Source organism: Ambystoma mexicanum, chromosome 1q, assembly GCF_040938575.1.
Source record: "Ambystoma mexicanum isolate Mex_15411 chromosome 1q, UKY_AmexF1_1, whole genome shotgun sequence".
In the NCBI taxonomy this organism is placed as follows: domain Eukaryota; kingdom Metazoa; phylum Chordata; class Amphibia; order Caudata; family Ambystomatidae; genus Ambystoma; species Ambystoma mexicanum.
Window position 1 is genome coordinate 76775413 of NC_090922.1, and position 19722 is coordinate 76795134.

General features: G+C 48.7%; 1 protein-coding gene across 1 annotated transcript in view; it reads right to left on the bottom strand.

Annotated features, from left to right (window-relative positions):
* Positions 1-19722, bottom strand: part of TCF25 (transcription factor 25) — a 1148081-nt gene that overhangs the window by 867481 nt on the left and 260878 nt on the right. The window contains exons 6-7 of the mRNA XM_069635563.1: positions 19243-19325; positions 15558-15688 (exon numbers count right to left, since the gene is read on the bottom strand). Of these exons, the coding sequence (XP_069491664.1) occupies positions 15558-15688; positions 19243-19325 (214 nt within the window). The remainder of the gene's footprint in view (positions 1-15557; positions 15689-19242; positions 19326-19722) is intronic.

Below are 19722 nucleotides of genomic sequence, written 5' to 3' on the forward strand. Positions count from 1 at the left end.
AGATTAGATCAATTTCAGTCACTAATAACGGTGACGTGGCTATTACTTGTGATTCATGTTGGTTCATGGGTTCCCTTTATATTGTAGGAATTGGTTCCTCGCTCTACTCCAATTTTTACCCAGTGCACTCCAGGTTTGGAGCCCCCGGTAAGCTCCTCTTGGCTCTGAGCTAACGGGTTAACCTAGAGACTACTCATGTATGAGAGACTTTCAGCACACAGGATTTTAATAACCACTTTTTGGGTGATACTATAAAAGACATTATATTCACGTTGATGTGGGAGCACTTCCAGTTGGCTCGAGGGGATTGATGGTCTGACTCTATACATTGTAAAAAGACCTTTTTGTCTAATTAGAGAGTGATCTATGTGTTGATTTCTTAATTATCCAGAGAGAGTACACAAGATTGATTTGGCTTTATGCGTCATTTTCCTTTTCAGTCCATTATGCTCATGAAGAAGGGGTTTTCTCCTCGAAACATGTCGGCTATCCGCGGACTGCATTATTTTTTTTGTAAATTTTATGTTATTAAACCTGTTGTTCTTGTTGAAATATTATTTACTCTCTTTTTTCTTTAAACTGTGTACTTACTCATTCAAAAATTGCTTCTAAAATTTATTGAAGTTTGACTGTGTTTACAGTATTAAAGAGTGTGCAGGGGACGAGAGGATTCTACCTTTGAATCTTCTTTGTTTACTTGTAAATACTCTCATAGGTGCCAGACATATACTTTGTAATTTTGTAATTTGTTTATTATTTGTATTGCGCACCTAACCCTGAGGTAACTGGGCGCTGGAAAACTTACATGGTATATGTTACTGGCAAAAAAACAAGGTAAATACATGTTTACATGGCGGATAGGTACAGTAATGGCAGAAGGGTCGACCTAGGTTACAATTTACATGTTGGTCAGACCTTCAAGGTAAGTACAGATATATACAGTCATGGCGATAGGTCGACTAGGTTACATATTAGTGTGACCATATAAGGCAGGTACGTATACCGACATAACGACAAGGTCGACTAGGTTACATATTAGTCTGACCCGATAAGGCGGGAACGGGTGAGATGGAGCAGCGGAAAACTTAGGTCAAGCAAGGGTTGTGATGTAAGATCCCTGTGAGCTAGATCATTTGGGCTCAGTAGATGGTAGGCGTGTCAGTAAGCCAGAGTTTGAGGTTAGTCTTGAAGGCATTGAAGGATGGTTCTAGTCTGATGGAAGGGGGTAGCGAGTTCCAGAGATTAGCCGCTTGAACAGGGAAGCTGGCTCCTCCTGCAGTTTTGAGGTTGAATTTGGGGACTGAGAAGCGGTGAGTGTGGGATGATCTGGTAAGGCGGGTGGCGTGAAGTAGGGAGAACTTGTCCGAGAGGTATTTAGGAGCGGTGTGCAATATACATTTGTGGGTGATTGCCAGGGTGCGGAGTGAGTTTCTGTCGCGCACTGGGAGCCAGTTAGCATTTGGTCTGTGGATGGAGATGTGGTTGGATCTAGGGATGTTTAGGGTGGATCTTAAGGAGTTATTTTGTAAGACCTGGGGTCTATTGAGATTAATTTCAGAAGTGCCTGAGAAGGGAGTGTTGCAGTAATCTATTCTGGAAAGAGCTAGGGCTCTGGCTAATGTCAAGCAGCTGGTAAGGGAAAGGTAGGACTTCCAGGCATTGATTAGTTTGTTAGTGTAAGCAGTTGAGGAGGCGATGGCGCTCACTTTTGTTTTAGAGATAAGGTGGAGTCTTTATTTCTTTTGCAACTTTGATTATATTACCATCAACGATGAAGGACGAGTACTGAGGGTCAAGTTTGTTCAGACGAGCTTGGCTGCCTATGATCAGGAGCACGGTTCTTTCGTCATTAAGGCACAGGCTATGTGTTGCCATCCACGCCTGGATTTCCAAATAGATGTTGTTAATTAGTTTAGTGTTGTTGGCGTAGTGACCTGACAAGTGATGAAGACCTGGGTGTCATCTGCGTAGTTTGTGTAGATGACACCCATATCGTTAAGGCAGTCGAAAAGGAGCTTCATAAAGATGTTATATAGCGTTGGGGATATACAGGATCCCTGGGGAACCCCACAGAGGAATGGGATGGGATCTGCCAAAGCAAAGCGAGAGAAGACTCTAGTGGTGCGGTTGGAAAGGAAAGATTTGATCCAGGAGGAAGCGTTAGTGGAAAAGGCTGCAGCAGAGGTTAAGTGGTCGGGGAGCATCTGGTGTTCGACCAGATCAAATGCAGCGGAGAGGTCTGGCAAGAGGAGCATGGCCAGCTTGCCTTTGTCTCATCTCGTCCATCTGTATTTTCAGATCCAGGAGCGCGGCCTCAGTGCCGTACCTGGGCCGAAAGCCTGATTGACATAGACCAAGTAGGTTGTTGTCCTCCAGATGTTTCTGGATTTGTAAGTACGCAACTCGGTCCAGAATTTTTAGGAGGAAGGGGACGATGGTGATTGGTCTGTAGTTTGTTGGTGTGTTCGGGTCTAGATTTGGCTTTTTTAGGAGAGGCATGACCCAAGCCTCCTTGAGGTTTTTTGGGACATAATTAGTCTTAAATGAGGCGTTTATCATAGTGGCGATGAAAGGAGATAATTCCTTGGCACAGTCCTTGATAACAGGGGCAGGACAAGTGGCACCTTGGCATCTTGATGGCTTAAGGCCTTTGATGAGGTTTTCCACTTCGCTGGGTGTGACCATAGCGAATGAGAATGATGGGCACTGAGGGTGTTGAAGTTTAGCAGGGGCATTGTCTGATGAGCTGTTTGCAAGGCTGTTCTTTTTCGCTTCTATTTCAGTTTGGAGGGAGGCTATTTTGTCTGCAAGGGCTTGTTGAATTTTGAGCACCAGGCAGCATCTTTATTGCATTTTGAAGAGGGTGGTGCTGGGGATTCTAGTTCCTTTAGAATATTGAAAAACTCCTTAGTCTTGGATTTGGCGTCGAGTATTCTGGTGTTATAGATTTCCTTTTTGGTAGAGATAATGGGCGATTTGTAGGTGGTAGCTGCATTGGAGAAAAGAGCGTTGTTATGAGTGGAGGGATCTTTGCAGCAATTAGTTTATGTAGTTCTTTTTAGGTTTCTCAATGATTTAAGTTCTGGGGTAAACCAATTGTTGCGGTGTGCAGCAGCTTTGGATTTTTTTTGTTTAAGAGGGGCGATAATGTCCAAGGCGGAATTCAGTGTTGTATTATACAGGTCGACCAATTCAGTGGGATCTATATTTTTGTAGTTGGTATCGTCCAGAATGTTGTTGATTAGTGGGGTTAGATTGGGTGGTGTAATATCACAGGTGTTCCTGGATAGTGAAGGGGGGGCGATAGCAGGGGTAGGAGGTGCAGAACCCTGAATAGTAAAGGATATGTAGTGGTGGTCTGTCCAGGCAATGGGTTCGTTCTGAAGAATGTTTATGGAGAGTTCAAGTTGGATAGCCAGTCTAAATTTGTTGCTTAAAGTCGAGTTGGGAGAAGGATTTTTCAAGGTCGAGTGCATTGGCATCGCTTGGATCTTGGAACCTGAGGAAAATGATGCGGGAGCCTGGTTTTGTGTTGGAGGAAAGGAGGCTTGTGATATCTTCTTCAAAGGAAGAGATGGGGCTTGGTGGTCGGTAGGCTAGATGAAGTAGGACTGTTGGCTGTTAGTGGGATTTTAGCAGAGAGAAGGTCAGCTGAAGGTAGGCTAATGCTGGTGGTATCTAAGGCCCAGCGGGGTTCTAGCTATAATGGCGAGGCCTCCTCCTCTGCCAGAGGTTCTGTCTGATCTGATAATCGTGTATCCTTCTGGGAGGGCTAAGGCAAGGGCGGGGCCTGCCGCCTGGTGGAGCCAAGTTTCTGTGATGGACAAGAAATCAAGGTCGTTTTCAAAGCTAAGGTCTGCAATGTTAGTGGCATGGGCAACTAGTGAGCGTGCATTGATCAGAGCTCCTCCGATGGTGGGAGTCTGTGCTACAGTGTTTGGCTTGTGTGTTTTTGGAGTAATGGCACCTGACAGTGTCCTTGTGTGGGTGGTGGCTGGAATGTGCACTCCGGATTTAGGGGTGACTTTAGCAGAATGGGGAAGCAGCCTTGAAGGATGTTTATGGGTGGTGAAACGTGATCGTAGTCTCCAGTTCCTAATGTTAACAGGGCAAGGGATCAGAGGTGTGGATCCATTCCTGTGGGCTAAGTAGATTAGCAGTGATGTTATTTTGTTGAGATTTAGTGGTGGTGGTGGTGAGGCTGTTAAAGGCCTGGAGTGGTGGGAGGAAGTTGGTGGGTGAAATGGAGTGGATGAGTGGGAGAATTGAGGCCATGATGAGGGTAGCTCTGTGAAAAGCGGCCATAGGTGTGGGCGGTGTAGGATTTGGGGAGGGCCTCCAGAGGTTAGGCTGAGGTGGTATTGGCATGGGTCCTCCAATGGTGGGCATGATGGGTAAGGTGATAACACACTAGTTGGGCACAAAGAAGGTAGACCCAGGGGATTTGGTCAAGGCTGGTCCCAAGTGCAAAACTTGTATTATAATAGGTCAATTGGGCAAATATGTGGGTGTAGCAGGATATATCATACAATGGTGAGCAGAGCTAGATTTGTTGATGGACAAGGTAAACTATCACACACAAAGGCGTTTAGGACTGATAGGTCTAAGTTCAGGGTGAGCAGGATGGCCGACTATGGAACTGTTTGCATGGGGTGTGAGATGACAGGTTGTGCTAGCATGATGTGGTTTGGCATGCACAACAGATCAATGTTAGACTAACATAGTATGACTTAACAGATGCATATGAACAGCGAGCAGTGTTATACTAGTATAGTAGTGTCATAATTAGCAGTCACACATGAACGACAAAAGGATAGCATATCAGGGTTAGGCAAGCATACATATGTTCAACAGGGATGTGATGCAAATCGGAGCTAATACTGTGGGCTAAGAGGTTACAGGCAGTGAGCAGCACAATGCACAGGCAGCGCAGGGGATGAACAAGGTGGATAGGTATTACTGATTAAGTATGGATGGTACTGTATCGATGGGAAGCAAACCTGACTGGTGGGTGACGAGTACAGGTGTAGTAGAGTTGATAGTTCTGGATACAGCTGACGGGTATAGTGGCCCCGCCTAGCTGTAGCGTCCCGGGGCGAACAGGGGTGGAACAGGGCCTTTTTCCACGGGCCTTCTTCCGAGTGCCGGCTTCTGCCTTCCCGCGTCGGGGATTGGTTGTAGTTAAAGCTAGTTGCTTATCAACTAGTGGCAGCCTCGTTTACATGCCCCGTTGCTACTGCCATTTTGTGGTCAGGCCGGAAATGGGAACAAGATGGAGCACCTGCGGTGCCAAAAGTGTGCAAATGCACTGTTTAAGCACATAGGGGCAGATAAAAACAGTTTGCAGTTGCTGCTGGCCTCCAGTGGGCTAGATAAAAGTGGATTGGCCTCACCAAGTGCATATAATTTGCTGGTTGCACGATCTGTGAGAGTCAGGCAGCACGTGTCGATCATCTGGAATGGATCACGTCGGTCGTGGTCTTGGAGGACTCTCTTTCTGCTTGGGCCAACTTGGTTCCCTTTGCTGCCACGTATGGCCCTTAGTAAAGGTCTCTGTTTCTCTCTTTCTGCTTGGAACAACTTGGCTCACTTGCCTGCCAAGCACAGTCCTTAGTAAATTGCTCTGTGGTTTAGCTTCTTCTCATGGGAGATTCGGTCTCAGACCCCTCTTCTAAATGTTCGGGTACTTGGATCCCTCTTCTCTCAAGTACCACATAAGGAAGATGACTTGTGTGGTTCTCGTGTAGTTGGTCCCAGACCCCTCTTCTTTGCCTTTGGATACCTGGGGCCCTTTCCTCCCAAGTACCGCCACAAGGAAGATGCCTCATGTTGTTCTCACATAGTGGTGGGTCCCAGACCCCACCCCCTCTTCTTTGCCTTCAAATACTTGGGGCGCCTCAAGGAAGAGGACTTGTGTTGCTTTCGCTTGTTGTGTCCTAGACACTTAAGTTTCTCTTGTTGCGGAAAAGACCTGGTTCACTTGCCTGCTAGGTACTGTGACTATGAAGATGCCGACTGCACCTTCCTAGTTTCCCACCAGCCAGCCCGGGTGATCCCCTACTTCTAGGGAGCATTGCAGTGGGCTCTGGTCTGCCCGGGAACACTGCAGTCTCAATCTTCCTCTGAGCACTGCGGTCTTCCCTGCACACACTTCCCAGGCTTCAGGCACACCAGGAGCGTTTCTTTGCCAGCTCGCCTTCTGGTCCTTCCACTCTCTACTGGCCCTTCCAGCTCCCCTGTTAGCATCCTGGTCTGCTTACCTCCACCTTACTGCAGTGTGCTGGCTCATACAGCTCTTCCTGGGAGGACTAGACAACTGCTTCCTGAGTATTTCCACCTTTTCTATTCTACATTGACCAATGAGCAGCCGGCAGCAACTAGACTGCTCATTGCGGTTCTTAGGAGTAGTCTTCATGCCTCCGCTCCTACTCTTCGTCCTAGTAGTTATTTCAAGTTGTCTAGACCACCGATTTTGGTTCTGCAGGGCACTGTGCATTCCTCCACGCATCTTCATCTCACTGGTTGTCAATAGATTATCTTTCAATTCATATCTATTCTTCCTCATCTCAGTATTTCTACCCTTGATCTCCCTTGGGTCGGTTGTGCTCTTCATAGTCCTGGTACTTTTTAGGGAAATGTTAGGGTGACTATAACTCATGATCCTCTTAGGGAAGGGGTCGTGGTTCAGGTCATATGAAGGGGGTCAAGGCTCAAGTATTTGGTGGGGATACCGTGTTCCCTCAATATGGTCATCACTGGTCCCACAGAGGACTTCCCCTCGAATGAGATCCCTCGCTTAGTACCACCCCCGAAGGGGACTATCAGGTAGCGGCCTCACCTTCCTGGCCTCACAGGAAGGGGCTTCCCATCCATGGAAGCAGTGATACCCTGCGATTAGTCACACTGCTTTATTGCACGGTGTGAACTAATGTTAAAAATGGGATACTCTTGACAATGTGAAACCTTGTTAAAGACCTGGAAGGGTTGAAACATGTGTTCCCCAAGGTAAGAGTCTGTTTGGTGACCGCTGGCTAGGGCCGGGGCAAAAATCTGTTTTGTCATTGCCTGCTAGGCCATACATTTGTTTTGTTGCCATCTTGCTTTCATTAAACCATTTTGTTACTAATTGCTTCTGTCTAAATATTAGGTGGGCATGCGCATAGTTCTCAGTGTGTATGTTTTGCTGGAATATTATTAAGTAGGTCCTGGGTACAGCCTACCCCGCACTTGGACATGCAGCAGCCCTTAAACATATTGACTAATCTTCCAGGAATATATCACTATTAGAATCTCAAACGCATCATAGCCTGGTCGGCCCTATTTTTGACTATACTCTTAAATCTAACCAAAGAAAGAGGGCGACTGAGCTAGGCCGAGGAATTCCAGGGCAGCCAGCCAGTCCTCACACAAGGCCTCAATGCACATACAGTTAAGACCAGTTAAAAAGGACAAGTTCATCCAGAGGGCAGGGTCAGACTGTGTGAGAGAGAGAGGAAGCCCCCCACCCCCCAAACACAAGGGTACAAAGTGCCAACTTACAACTAGAAGTCATCTTCAGCTGTGGAACTCATCAGCCAGAACCCATAGCAGCAACCTAAAGAGCAGATGGTAGGCAGCTGTATGAGAGACCCAGAAAACTGCAGTAAGAGGGGAACAGGAGGCTGCAGGGAGGGCCCAGTAGGCGGAGGAATGACAGACCCTGAAGGTGGGAGATCAAGAGACCCAGTGGACTGGAAGAAGCAAGACCCACAGGGCTGAGAAGCAAGAGGTCAACAAGTGTGGGAGGAGATTGACCCAGAGGCACAGGAGAAGCGACAGGAAGAAGGTACCAAGAGGGATAAAGAAGGGGGTGAGTTTGAAGTGAATTGTGGAATCTTACTTGTTATGACAGAAGAGGGGTGAATAAGGTCCCCCAAATGGGTGAAGAAGGAAAGCAAGATGAACAAGTTACTTTCTTACCTGGTAACGTTCTTTCGATGGGATGGTCTGACGACGTATTCCATATCTATGACGGGTAATGTCCACAACTGTGCTGCTTTGGAAAATCTTCGGCATCTGCGTCCTGCGTCGATGACGTTGATGCGCCGCCCCCCAGGACCTCCTCTGACGGCAAACGTCACCCGATGTGATAAGTAGGACGCACGACGCCCATAGCCTCAGTTGTAGTTTTTTCCCCCAGAACGTGTGCCACCAGTTTTCTGCCAGTCAGACACACAAGGCCTTGTGGAACGCAAGCTGCAATCGCAAAAGAAATTCTGCAGGGGGGAAAGTAGGGAGGGAACAATATGGAATACGTCGTCGGACCATCCCATCGAAAGAACGTTACCAGTTAAGAAAGTAATTTGTTCTTCGAGGGGATTGGGTCCTCCGACGTATTCCATATGTATGACAGACTCCCAAAGCAGTACCAAGTAAGGAGATGGGAAAAGAATTTAGAACACAAATTTAGCATGCCCAATCAAATTGCGGAATAAAGGACTGCCTTGCCAAAGGCCAGATCCTGCCCTCGGATGGAATCGAGGCAGTAGTGCCATACAAAAGTATGTACTGAAGCCCAGGTGGCTGCATTACAGATGTGACGAATAGGAACACCCCTCTGCAGGGCAGTAGAGGCAGCCATTCCACTGGTAGAATGGGCCCGCAAGCCAGCCGGAGGGTCCTTACCCGCCAAGCGGTAACACTTGGAGATAGCTAAAATAATCCGAGACAAAGTCTGTTTCGTCACAGCTTGTCCCAAACGCTTTCCAGCGTAACCAATGAAATGTTGATCGTCCACTCTGACCCGGGACATGCGCGAAATATAAAAGCTCAACGCTCTCCTAGGATCAAGCCTATGGAGCCTCTCCTCTTCCTTACCAGGATGTGGAGGAGGATAGAACGCCGGAAGAACAACCTTCTGGCTCAAATGAAATTCCGAAACCACCTTTGGAAGAAAAGAAGGACGAACTCTAAGGACAACCCTGTCCTTATGAAACACAGTGAATGGTGGCTTAACTGAAAGTGCCTGTAACTCACTCACTCTGCGAGCGGAAGTAACCGCAACCAAAAACACAGTTTTCAGAGTTAACAGTCTCAAAGGGGAAGAATGCAAAGGCTGAAACGGAGCACCCATAAGAAACTTAAGAACAAGGTTCAAATCCCAACCGGGCACCAGAAAAGGGGACGTAGGGAACACATTAGTGAGCTCTTTCAAAAACTGAGAAATTAAAGGAATCTTAAAATAGGGACATTCTTCAAACGAGCACTTAAATATAGACAGCGCCGCCAGGTAACCTTTAATGGTCCCCACTTGCAAGCCCCTGTGGGCCAAGGAAAGCAAAAACGACAGAACCATGGGAATATCACATTCCAAAGGATCCACATTCTTAACTCTGCACCAGTCGCAGAATTTTCTCCAACGGCAACGGTACAGAAACTTTGTTGCCGGCCGCCTGGCCGAGAGCAACACCTCCATCACGTCTTCAGGGAGGTCCCAATCCTTATACCTCAACCTTTCAGAAGCCAAGCGTGAAGGTTGAGGGATCTGACCTCTGGATGGAGAACCTAACCCCCCTCCTGTGAGAGCAGATCGTCTCGGTAGGGAAGACGACGTGGAGGGCAGATGGACAAGTCGAGAAGGTCCGGTTACCACGTCCTCCCAGCCCACGCCGGAGCAATGAGGATCATCCGGGAACCGAACCTCCGTAAACTCCGCAGTACGTGCGGGATGACGGGGACTGGAGGAAACGCGTACAGCAGTGGGAATGACCACTCCACCGCGAATGCGTCTCCTAAGGCTCCTTTTGGAGGAAATTCCCGCGAGCAGAACCTTTCGCACTTCCGGTTGACACTGGAGGCAAAGAGATCCACTTGAGGGGCCCCCCAAAGGGCGAAGATCTTCAGGAGAATCTCCTGAGCCAGCTCCCACTCGTGAGAGATTGCGCTCTACCTGCTCAGAGCGTGCGCCGTCTCATTGTGGTCTCCGGCCAGATGAACAGCCGGGATCGAAACTTCCTGCTGGATGGCCAAAAATTCGAGCTGCATCGCCTCCCTGCACAGAGGAAGTGACCCTACCCCCCCCTTTTTGTTGAGGTAGTGCATGGCCACTGTGTTGTCCGTTAGAATCAGGACACTCTTTCCTCGCACAGTCGGCAGAAAAGCCTTCAGGGCAAGCCTGACGGCCCTCCGCTCCAACAGATTGATATGGAGTCTGGACTCCGACGGAGACCAACGACCGCTGACTGTCAACTCGTTGGCATGAGCTCCCCATCCCGTGAGGGATGCGTCCGTCACGATCGTCACCTCCGGCCAGGGCAGATTGCCTTCGACGGCCCACCACAGAAGGTCCTGGGCGACCGAGGGCGGCACCTGAACAGGGTCCGAGAGTCTGCCGGAGGACTGAGACCACTGGAGCTTGAGAGCCCACTGCAAAGATCTCATCCGCAGACGAGCCTCTGGCACCAGAAGAATGCAGGATGCCATGAGGCCGAGCAGTCTCAAGAACTCGGACGCTGGGAGATACTGGGCAAGTTGAAACTTGTGCACCATCTGCTGAATGTGAAGAGCCCTCACCTGGGGAGGAAAACACTGCCCCAGGGATGTGTCTAGCACTGCTCTGATGTACTGGAGCCGCTGTGTTGGTGTCAAATGGGACTTCTTTAAATTGAGGGAGAAGCCCAGCTTGTGAAAAGAGCGGCAGGTGACGAACAGATGATCCAGGACTTGCTCGGGAGAGCTCCCCCTGATCAACCAATCGTCCAGGTAGGGGTAGACATGAATCCCCCCCTTTCCTGAGATGCGCTGCCACCACCACCATGAGCTTGGTGAAAAGGGGCGGAGGTCAATACGAACGGCAGGAACCGAAACTGAAAGTGCGAGTCGCCAACCGCGAACCTCCGGTACTTCTTGTGCTTGGGATGGATCGGCACATGGAAGTAAGCGTCCTTGAGGTGGAGAGACACCAACCATTCCTGAAGTTGAAGGGCCTGGAGAACTTGAGAGAGAATAACCATATTGAACTTGTCCTTCCTGAGGAGTTTGTTCAAACCGCGCAAGTCCATGATGGGTCTCAATCCCCCGTCTTTCTCCGAAATCAAAAAATAAGGGGAATACCATCCCTTGTTCCTCTCCGCTACAGGCACCAGTTCTATGGAGCCTTTCTCCAGGAGGGCTTGAATTTCCTGCGCAAGGAGCGGATCCAGACTCTTCAAAGAGAGGTTCCCAGGTGGATTGTCGTGAGGCCTCTGCCGAAAGGGAAGACAGTAGCCGTGGGTTATGATCTCCAGAACCCACACATCTGAAGTAATGGCTCGCCACTCTACAAGATGCTGTACCAGCCTTCCCCCAACTAGCGAACCATGGGACCTGGCCTCATGACTGAGTGGTAGCGGCTGCGGTGTTGCCTGAGGGCAAAGAGGCAACTGCCCGAACGGTCTTGGCACCTCAAGTACCCTTGTTTCCACCTCTGGCACTCTTACGGTGATCTCTGACTTCTAGCTCCTCTCCCTCCCTTCCTTGAATCATTCCCTTTTTTCCCTCTCTTGTTGACCTTCCTAAGAGGAACTACTCATCAACCAACCGGAGACTTGTTGTTATTGTTCACGTCTTATGTTTCTTATCATTTCAGTTTATTTGTTGATATCTGAATGGCTTATTTCGACTAATTCTGATTTATGTTGCAGTTGTCACCCAGTGCCATACTGCAGTTGTTCATCATATAAATGCCAATAAAGAAATTTGAAAATAAATTGACTTCTAGCTCCTCTCGCTTTACTGAAGGACGAGTAATAGCGAAAGGAACCTCCCCTCCATTGCTCTCCCCTAGGACGAAAAGGCGGAGGTTGCCAAACTGCAGCGCCCAACGACTTCGCTGCAGCTTTGGAGGTCTGCAACCTCTCAAGGCTCTCGTCAGCCTTGCTGCCAAAAAGATGTTCACCGTCAAAGGGCATGTTGAGGAGCCGGGACTGCACATCAGGAGCGAACCCAGACTTCCGCAACCACGCAAACCTGCGTATTACGGTGCTTGCCGCCCTGGACCGGCTGACACAATCTGCCATGTCCAAACCCGACTGAACGGCCTCACACATGGCATCCTTACCATCCTGAACCATAGCAAGGAAACCATCCCGTTCGTCCCCTTCGGGAATATGTTCAGCCGCTAATGCAACACAGTTCCACAGAGTGTGTGTGAAACGAAACAAGGCACATATGGAGTTGGCCGCCTGAAGCGCCATACCCCTTGAACAAAACACTTTCTTCGCCCAGCCGTCAAAACGTTTGTCGTCCCTATCCGGAGGGATGGTTGGATACAACGCCTGCTTTGCCGGGGCCGTAGCCGCCTGCACCACCAAACTTTCCGGAGTGGGTTGCCTGGACAAGTAGCAGGGATCGCTACTGGCTGGACGGTATTTTCGCGACAAAGACTTGCCCACTGCCGGGAGACTCTCCGGAGCAGTCCAAGCCGCCGCCGTCCTTCTCTGCAGAGCCATATGAAACGGCAATACCGGGTCAGTGGGGGGGACCAAGATCAAGGATGTCCGTGAGATCATCCTGAAGAACTCCCCTGGGGGAGCCGACCAACCAAAGTACTCGGTGACCCGAGACATAAGGCGCCGATATGAAGAATTGGCATGAGTGCCAGGCCCCGGCCTACAAAACTCCACCTCCGGAGAGGTGTCCAGTCCACTGGCATCATGCAGTGACTGCCTCAGGCCATCAAACTGGCTATTGCCCGAGATAAGCTCATCTGGTACCGTAACCGGAACCAAGCCTTCATCAGAGCCTTCAACACCCTCTGAAATGTACTCCAGGCGGTGAGAGGAAGACATCTGGGGACCAAAGCTGTGCCTGACCTTAGCCAGAGCCTTTCTAGGGGCTAACCCCGTGCCACGGGGCCCCTCCGACACCACCGCCTCGAAAGGCATCGAGGGCGCCGAACGAGTCGGCGACGAGAGAATCGGCGTCGAGCGAATCGGCGTCGACGTCAGCTGCAGCGCTGCCAGCATCGACGGCGTCGACACAGGCCTCGAAGCCCAGAGCTCTGAGCGTGTCAGTCGACGACCTAGGTGCCGACAGCGTCGACGACCCCCTCGGAGGCAGGCACAGGATCACGCGGTCTCGAGCGCGTCGAGGACCGGGACCTGGTACGGGCATGGTGAGAATGGCTGCCCTTGTCCGAGCAGGACCTCTCCCGCGAGCCGTGACGACCACCCGAGCCCGAAGGCGTACGAGCGGTGTCTCTCGACCGGTGCCGACCGACCCCACTCGGAGGCGCAGACGGACCGGTGCCTTGCCATTCAAGAATCGCTAGCATCTGCTTCTCGAAGGAAGCGCATTCCTCCGGTGTCGCTTGCATGGTGGGATAAGCGACCTGTCGACGGGCGGAGTCCTCAGAAGAGGACGGGGAAGGCGACCGATGCCGGCGCTTCCGGGAATGCCTCGAAGAGGCGGAGGAGTGGCGAGACCGACTCCTGGAAGGAGACCCACTGGACTTCTGATGATGACACGGAGAGTCGCCTCTCGAGTCATCCGTCGAAAGCCCCGTAGACCTCGACTTCCACACCCGACCTACCGACAGCTTCTTCTTGCGTTCCCGCAAGGCCTTGGCCGTGAGCGACTGGCAGTCGACACAGTCGTCCGTATCGTGGGCCTCCCCGAGGCACCAGAGGCAGGCGTTGTGCGAGTCAGTGACCGACATCTTGGACCCACAGTCCCTGCATTTCTTGAAGCCCGGACGCGGGGTTGAAGACGAAGTAGACATCGCCACAAACAGGTCTTCACAAAAAAAAACGAACAGGTTCAACGAACCGAGAAGAAAACAGCAAACTCCAAAGAGTCGAGGCGTACCGAGATTCACGAAGCGAACACGTTCGCGGAAAAAACGGAACTGAGGCTATGGGCGTCGTGCGTCCTACTTATCACATCGGGTGATGTCGGCCATCGGAGGAGGTCCTCGGGGACCGTGCATCGACGTCATCGACGCAGGACGCAGACGCCGAAGATTTTCCGAAGCAGCACAGCTGTGGACATTACCCGTCATAGATATGGAATACGTCGGAGGACCCAATCCCCTCGCAAGAACAATTCAGGATCTCTAATTCCTTTCTAAGAGAGGTAATAGAAAGACAAACATGTCAAGTCAAGGACCAACAAAGGCTAGAGGAGGATGTAGCAGAGGTACAGAGTCGAATTTTGTTAAAGATAAGGTAGCACATCATTAGATCAAAATGGGTACACCTAGAAATACACAGAAGCTAGTGAGAACCTTTCTGGAAGGAAGATGGGGGGGGGGGGAGAGAGGTATTGAGGCAAATGGCTGGAGGAGCAAAACCTAGAGAGAGAGGGAGGAACACACTGAGAACCCTGTCCCAGTTTTAGAGCAGCCTCCTGTCAGCCTCAATTCACCATAGAAGGCTCACCCCTCATGGCTGACTTACAGAATCCACCGACTGGCTCCAAGCACACAACTAATACTTGGGAGTGAGAACAAGGAGAAAAGACTCAGATAATTGTGACAAACGTTGTTGTAACCCTTAAAACCAGGGACTTAACTAAGGCAAAGAAATGTCAAGAACTGTGGGGAAATAGGGCATGAGAAACCCTTAAAACCCGGGACCTTAAGCTCACTAGTTATTGTGTGAATTTGCAACAAGATACCCGAACCCTGACTTACTGAGAACTGGACAAACATATTGTTGCAACTCTTCACTTCCCCAATAGACATTTACTTTTGCCCGGTGGTGCCTGAGCACTACCCCATCATGGAGAATAATCATCCTGATAACGTTTGGTTAATTTTAAACCCTACTCATTTCGGCCATCACTTGAATATATGTGTTAGTAAAATCTCTGACTTTAGAATAGTCTGCTATGTGACAAGCCTAAAAGAAATTCATCCCAACACTTAGGTGATATAGGAACCATCTCACTGATATGCAGCAGGACAATAACCTAATCTCTGTGACAAGATTGTGAAGAACTCAGACGACAGTGTCAATACATTTTCAGTTTTTATTTAGATCCAACATACATGGGCAATAGGGGCTCATAGTCTGCACTTGCCCTCAACCTTGAAGGAGGCTCTCACCACCCTAACCCAGACTCCCTACTCCCAAACTGGGCAACAATTTCTCTGTTTGGTAATATGAAGCAGACCATTTGCACCCATCATTGTGGGAGATCAATGCAAACAATCTACTGGCTAGAATTGACTTTTTAAACCACAGTGAATTAGTCATGTTATGTTACTTGGCATTTATTCATGATTGCCTAGTAGGGACATTTTACACAGATGATTTAATACCTGCACATCTCAAGTATTCTTGTCTTTAGCATTACTATCACAAAGAGATTCAATAAAAATAGCTAAGCATAATACAAGCCATTGTTAATCTGTCAAAAGAAAAAATAAATTGAAATACCAAAGACATTTTGAATAGGTGGTTATATATAATGAGTGTATTTAAAAGCAATAAATACTGCCCCAGGGGCTAAATGTCATACATCCATTAACATATAACAATACTTTCCCCTAGAGTGCAAATGTAAAGAATGATTGAGAAATCCTCTTAGTTCCATACCACAATATTGTTGGGGTCCATCGATTCCACTGCATCGAAAAATTTGAACTGCACCTGCTGGTACTCTCTATTGTGTTCAAATGTGAATGACTGCACTCCCCTTCTGCTTTCTAGCAGCCGCATTGCAATACCTAGGGGATACAAATGAACCATCATTTGAAGACATTTCTTAGGATTGCTGCAGGAACTGCAAACAATGGCGGGAGCACTGCCACCTTGCATTTATGCTGCTTTACATTTTAGTAGTGTGGTAGATCAGAATTAGAAGACGGACAAGGAGGCATTGTGCTCACACCTTAGATGTATTATCTCAGCAAAAACAAGACCTATGCAATCTCCCCCACACCCCATGCCTTGGGATCCGGACCCTATTCTACAAAAAGGTGAAAAGAGGTTAACGTCAAGATGTCTCCTCTAACACAACCAAATTAGTCTCCTGTCCAAAAACCGATACATGCCTAGACTCTGACCCCACCACTAAAACATAACCAAAATCTATTTAGGAGCAATCTATGTTGGGCCTTGGCCCTTTTAACTGAATGGTGGTTGGCTTCCGATGTCTCTTATGTGAGGCCTGTTTACTAGGGCCTCTTCCCTGCTACACACTTTATGCTTACATTTTCAATGTCTAGAAGACTGAAGTTCACCTCAACAGATTCAGTGTCTCTTACTAGTGGAGCTCTGGGCCGGTTCTCCGGATAACCACCCCACCTTGGGTTTTGGTATTCCTTTATCCGGCTAGGGTTTGGCAGTCGTTCAGCTCCTCTTGTAGCTAGTATGTTTCATTTAACGTTCTCTCAGGTTTCCAGTTTCTCACCCCGACCTGGGGTCTGACTTTCTTCGGTCCGCTTTCGACCTCTGCGTTTTCATTTCTTAGCCTGCCCTAGCCATTCAGCTTTGCTTTCCCACCTGGGGGCTCAGTTTTTCTTTGCCGGACTAGGGCTTTCGCTGCTTTTACTCCCACACTAGGGTTCAGTGTCACACCGCTCACCCTGCGAGGTGCCTCCCACCTGGCTTCACTTACCTTGAGAGGTCTTCCATCTTGGGCATTCTGGCGCCCTCGCTACCTAGCTGGAATATGGCGCCACTACCCATGCTGGTGTTTTCCTCGGCTTTGCTCTGTACAAAGCACTTGGCAACGATGGCTTGCGGTCCAAGCCTCGTTTTGGCACTGACACTGTAAGTACTTCCGGCAATGCCCGGTTCCTCACGTCTAAACACAGTTGGTCCATGTCCCTGTGTTGCACTCCAGGAATCAAGTGTTCCTTGCCTAGCGTTCCTCGAGACCCTGCCTTCCTTCCCAGTCCTCGCTGTGGGCCCCTTAGTCTCCTTGCCCTGTGTTTCTGCCCTGCTCCCTCCTGCCTCCTACAGTTCTCTGTACCGCCTTCTTGGTTTCTCTCTACACCTACCTGCTTCCTTCAGCCTTTTCTGCTCTAGCCTGTTCCTTGACAGCTATTCATTTCTTTTATCTGAAAAGACCTTGCTGGTTTCCTTTCGTTGTCCTCTGAGACCCTATTTGGACCTCAACATTCTCCAGAAGTCCTTGACATAAGTCTACATTCCTCTGAGAGACAGAGCTTGGACATAAGAATATAGCCTGGCCTTCCCAGTCAGTGCTTGCACTGTTCCTGCACCACAGAAATCTGGGAAGAGTCGTCCTGTGGCGTGGGAAGCTGATTCTGGATCAGGACTCCCCAGTCGCACCCTGGTGGGTCCTGGGTTGGTTTCTCGGATTGCACTAACTTCACAACACAAGACAGTTTGGTTTCAACAGCACACAACCATCAGGAAAATCTGGTATGCAGCAGCAGCGAGGCACATTGCTTAACATTCGCCTATTCGTATCCTGCCATCGGCCTTCAGGTGCTCTACCCCGCCTTGAAGTTCAATCCGACTTAGCACACCTTGGGCTGTTGGTGTTTTTACCCTACTTTAGGGTTCAACTTCACTCTGCCTGCCGTGAGCTCTCGGGTGTTCTAGCACACTTAGAGGGGCAAGGGGGGACTGATCCCTCTTAGCCTGCCTTGGGAGGTTGGCGTTCCCTCTCCTTACCTCCTTCAGCCACAGCGTAACTCTGTTGCATGAGCAATACTCCACGGGAGACTCTGGTAACGTATCCCCGCCGACTTTTCTCTTTTGGTTCCCTTCTGGCGTTGTGGCCCCTGCGGAACTTGCCCTCCCCTATTGTCAGGCCCCCTTCCGGCCACACCTCCCAGGAGGAGGTCCTTCAGGCTTTCTGGGCTGCTCTTCCTTCCTCCAGGTGCAATGTGTCCTTTATTCTTCTCTGCAGGGGGGTGGGCTGGGTCTTTGCTTCTTCAGTCCAGGTGAATGCTGTGCACGTGGAGGTTCAGAAGCCACACAAACCACCCTCACAGGCAGCTGTTATCACACAAAGTAATTCCCATAGAACACACACATTTATTGGGATCTGCAAATAGAGAGGGTTTCCGATAACACTTCTAGGGGTTTTCCTGTCCTCAAAGGGGAGGGAGTCACCACCAGTCGGATCCCATTTACTGAGTCCCCTAGAGGGTGTTAAGCTTAGCAAGTTCACCTTCCTAGTACCAAAGGGGGTTGCTTCCCCTTTGGAGAGAGGGGTCACACTTCTTGGATTCGTCACAGTTGGCAATGGGTACCCTACTGCATGAGCCGACATGGAGTTCCTTTGTACATTGCTCCTTCTCTCAGTGAGTTTAACATTGCTACTCAACTTTGTCCACGCCATCCCTCCAAAAGTTTGTCACTTACGGTGAGGCAAGACACATCTGTGGGCTTTGTCCGTATGTTTATACATGGATGAGGGTTGAACATGCTACATGGAGTTTCCACTGAGTTCCTTCTTCCAATAGGGCTGGAGGAAATGTAAGGGGGGGAGGGGTTGCGGCTGAGCACAATGGGGATCTGACTGGTTAGCAGCCTTATAGAGGAACTGAGCCTGTTTCACATCACACTTTGCTTACAGGGGTGTTTGTAAAAAGCAAAGAGAAAAAAGACAGAAGTTGTTTGATTGTTTTGTTTTGAAAATGTATGCGTGGACTACCCTAACGGTTACTATCCGAACTCTTATGAAGAGGAACCCATGATGGAGCAAATGCATTTTTTTCACAAGTTCTGCAAAAAACATTTAGTAAAAGCATTAAAAGAAAAAATGAAATAACATTATTTAAGAATAGTAAGTAAATGTATTTAACCTAACAACGTTTTCCACAATCTAATAGCCCAGACAATTGGATGCCTTGAGCACAGATAAAATGTCTAATGTTTTAATTCAATCACCTGTAAGGTATTCATCTAAATTTGACATGCAGGTTGACTGACTATTATGAAAAAATTTCCAGTGCTCATGCAGTACATTCTGCGCTGCATCCTGAGAGAAAGGTTGGTATCTCAATGAAGCTAGCAGGCCTAATTAGGTTTCACATTCATCTAGTATGGTACAATAAATCAAACATGCATTATGCAGAGAAATTCAGTACAATGTGCATCCATGCACTGACCATAAATAAAATATCAACTGTATAACTGTTTTTTGGGCATGTAGCAGAAATGACAGTGCTATATACTGCTAGATTGTTACTGGGCAGCCTCATAGCAGATTATGTTGCTGTAATTATGTTGTCTATTTCTTAAGCTTCTTTTTAAAAGAATAACTGCTCCTTCCTCTGCTCGATCTATCAGTCATTACCTGTTTTGCTGAACCTTGGCCAGGTGCTCTTGGGAGAAGTCAGCCACGTGCTTCTGTGATACTGTCTCTGACGTTGCCTGGGCCTAAGGACAAGAAGGTATCTTTCATCATGCAGAATCTCTCATTTTCACCACTTATGCTAAAATTTACTGGCCATGTTTGCGTTTGAAAAGCAATGTCAGAAAAGCAATCTAAGACATTTTAAAAGATTAAACGGCAATAAGAATGACATGCTTTTCTTAGGCATCCATTTAGTGGTTGGCTCATGTTAGGCAGAAACCTGTGCAGTTCCCTTAGGGACCACTGCAAAAGATTTAAGACTACAGCTGTTTGGCAGTAAACCCACTTGGTAGCAGTCTGTACCACACAGATTCACTTGGTAGCTGTGGCTGAGCAGTCAGACTTCCCTCAAGAAGAGTTAGGCAGTATATAGAGTATACACAATAGGTACAGAGATACAGTATATGATATGATATGATA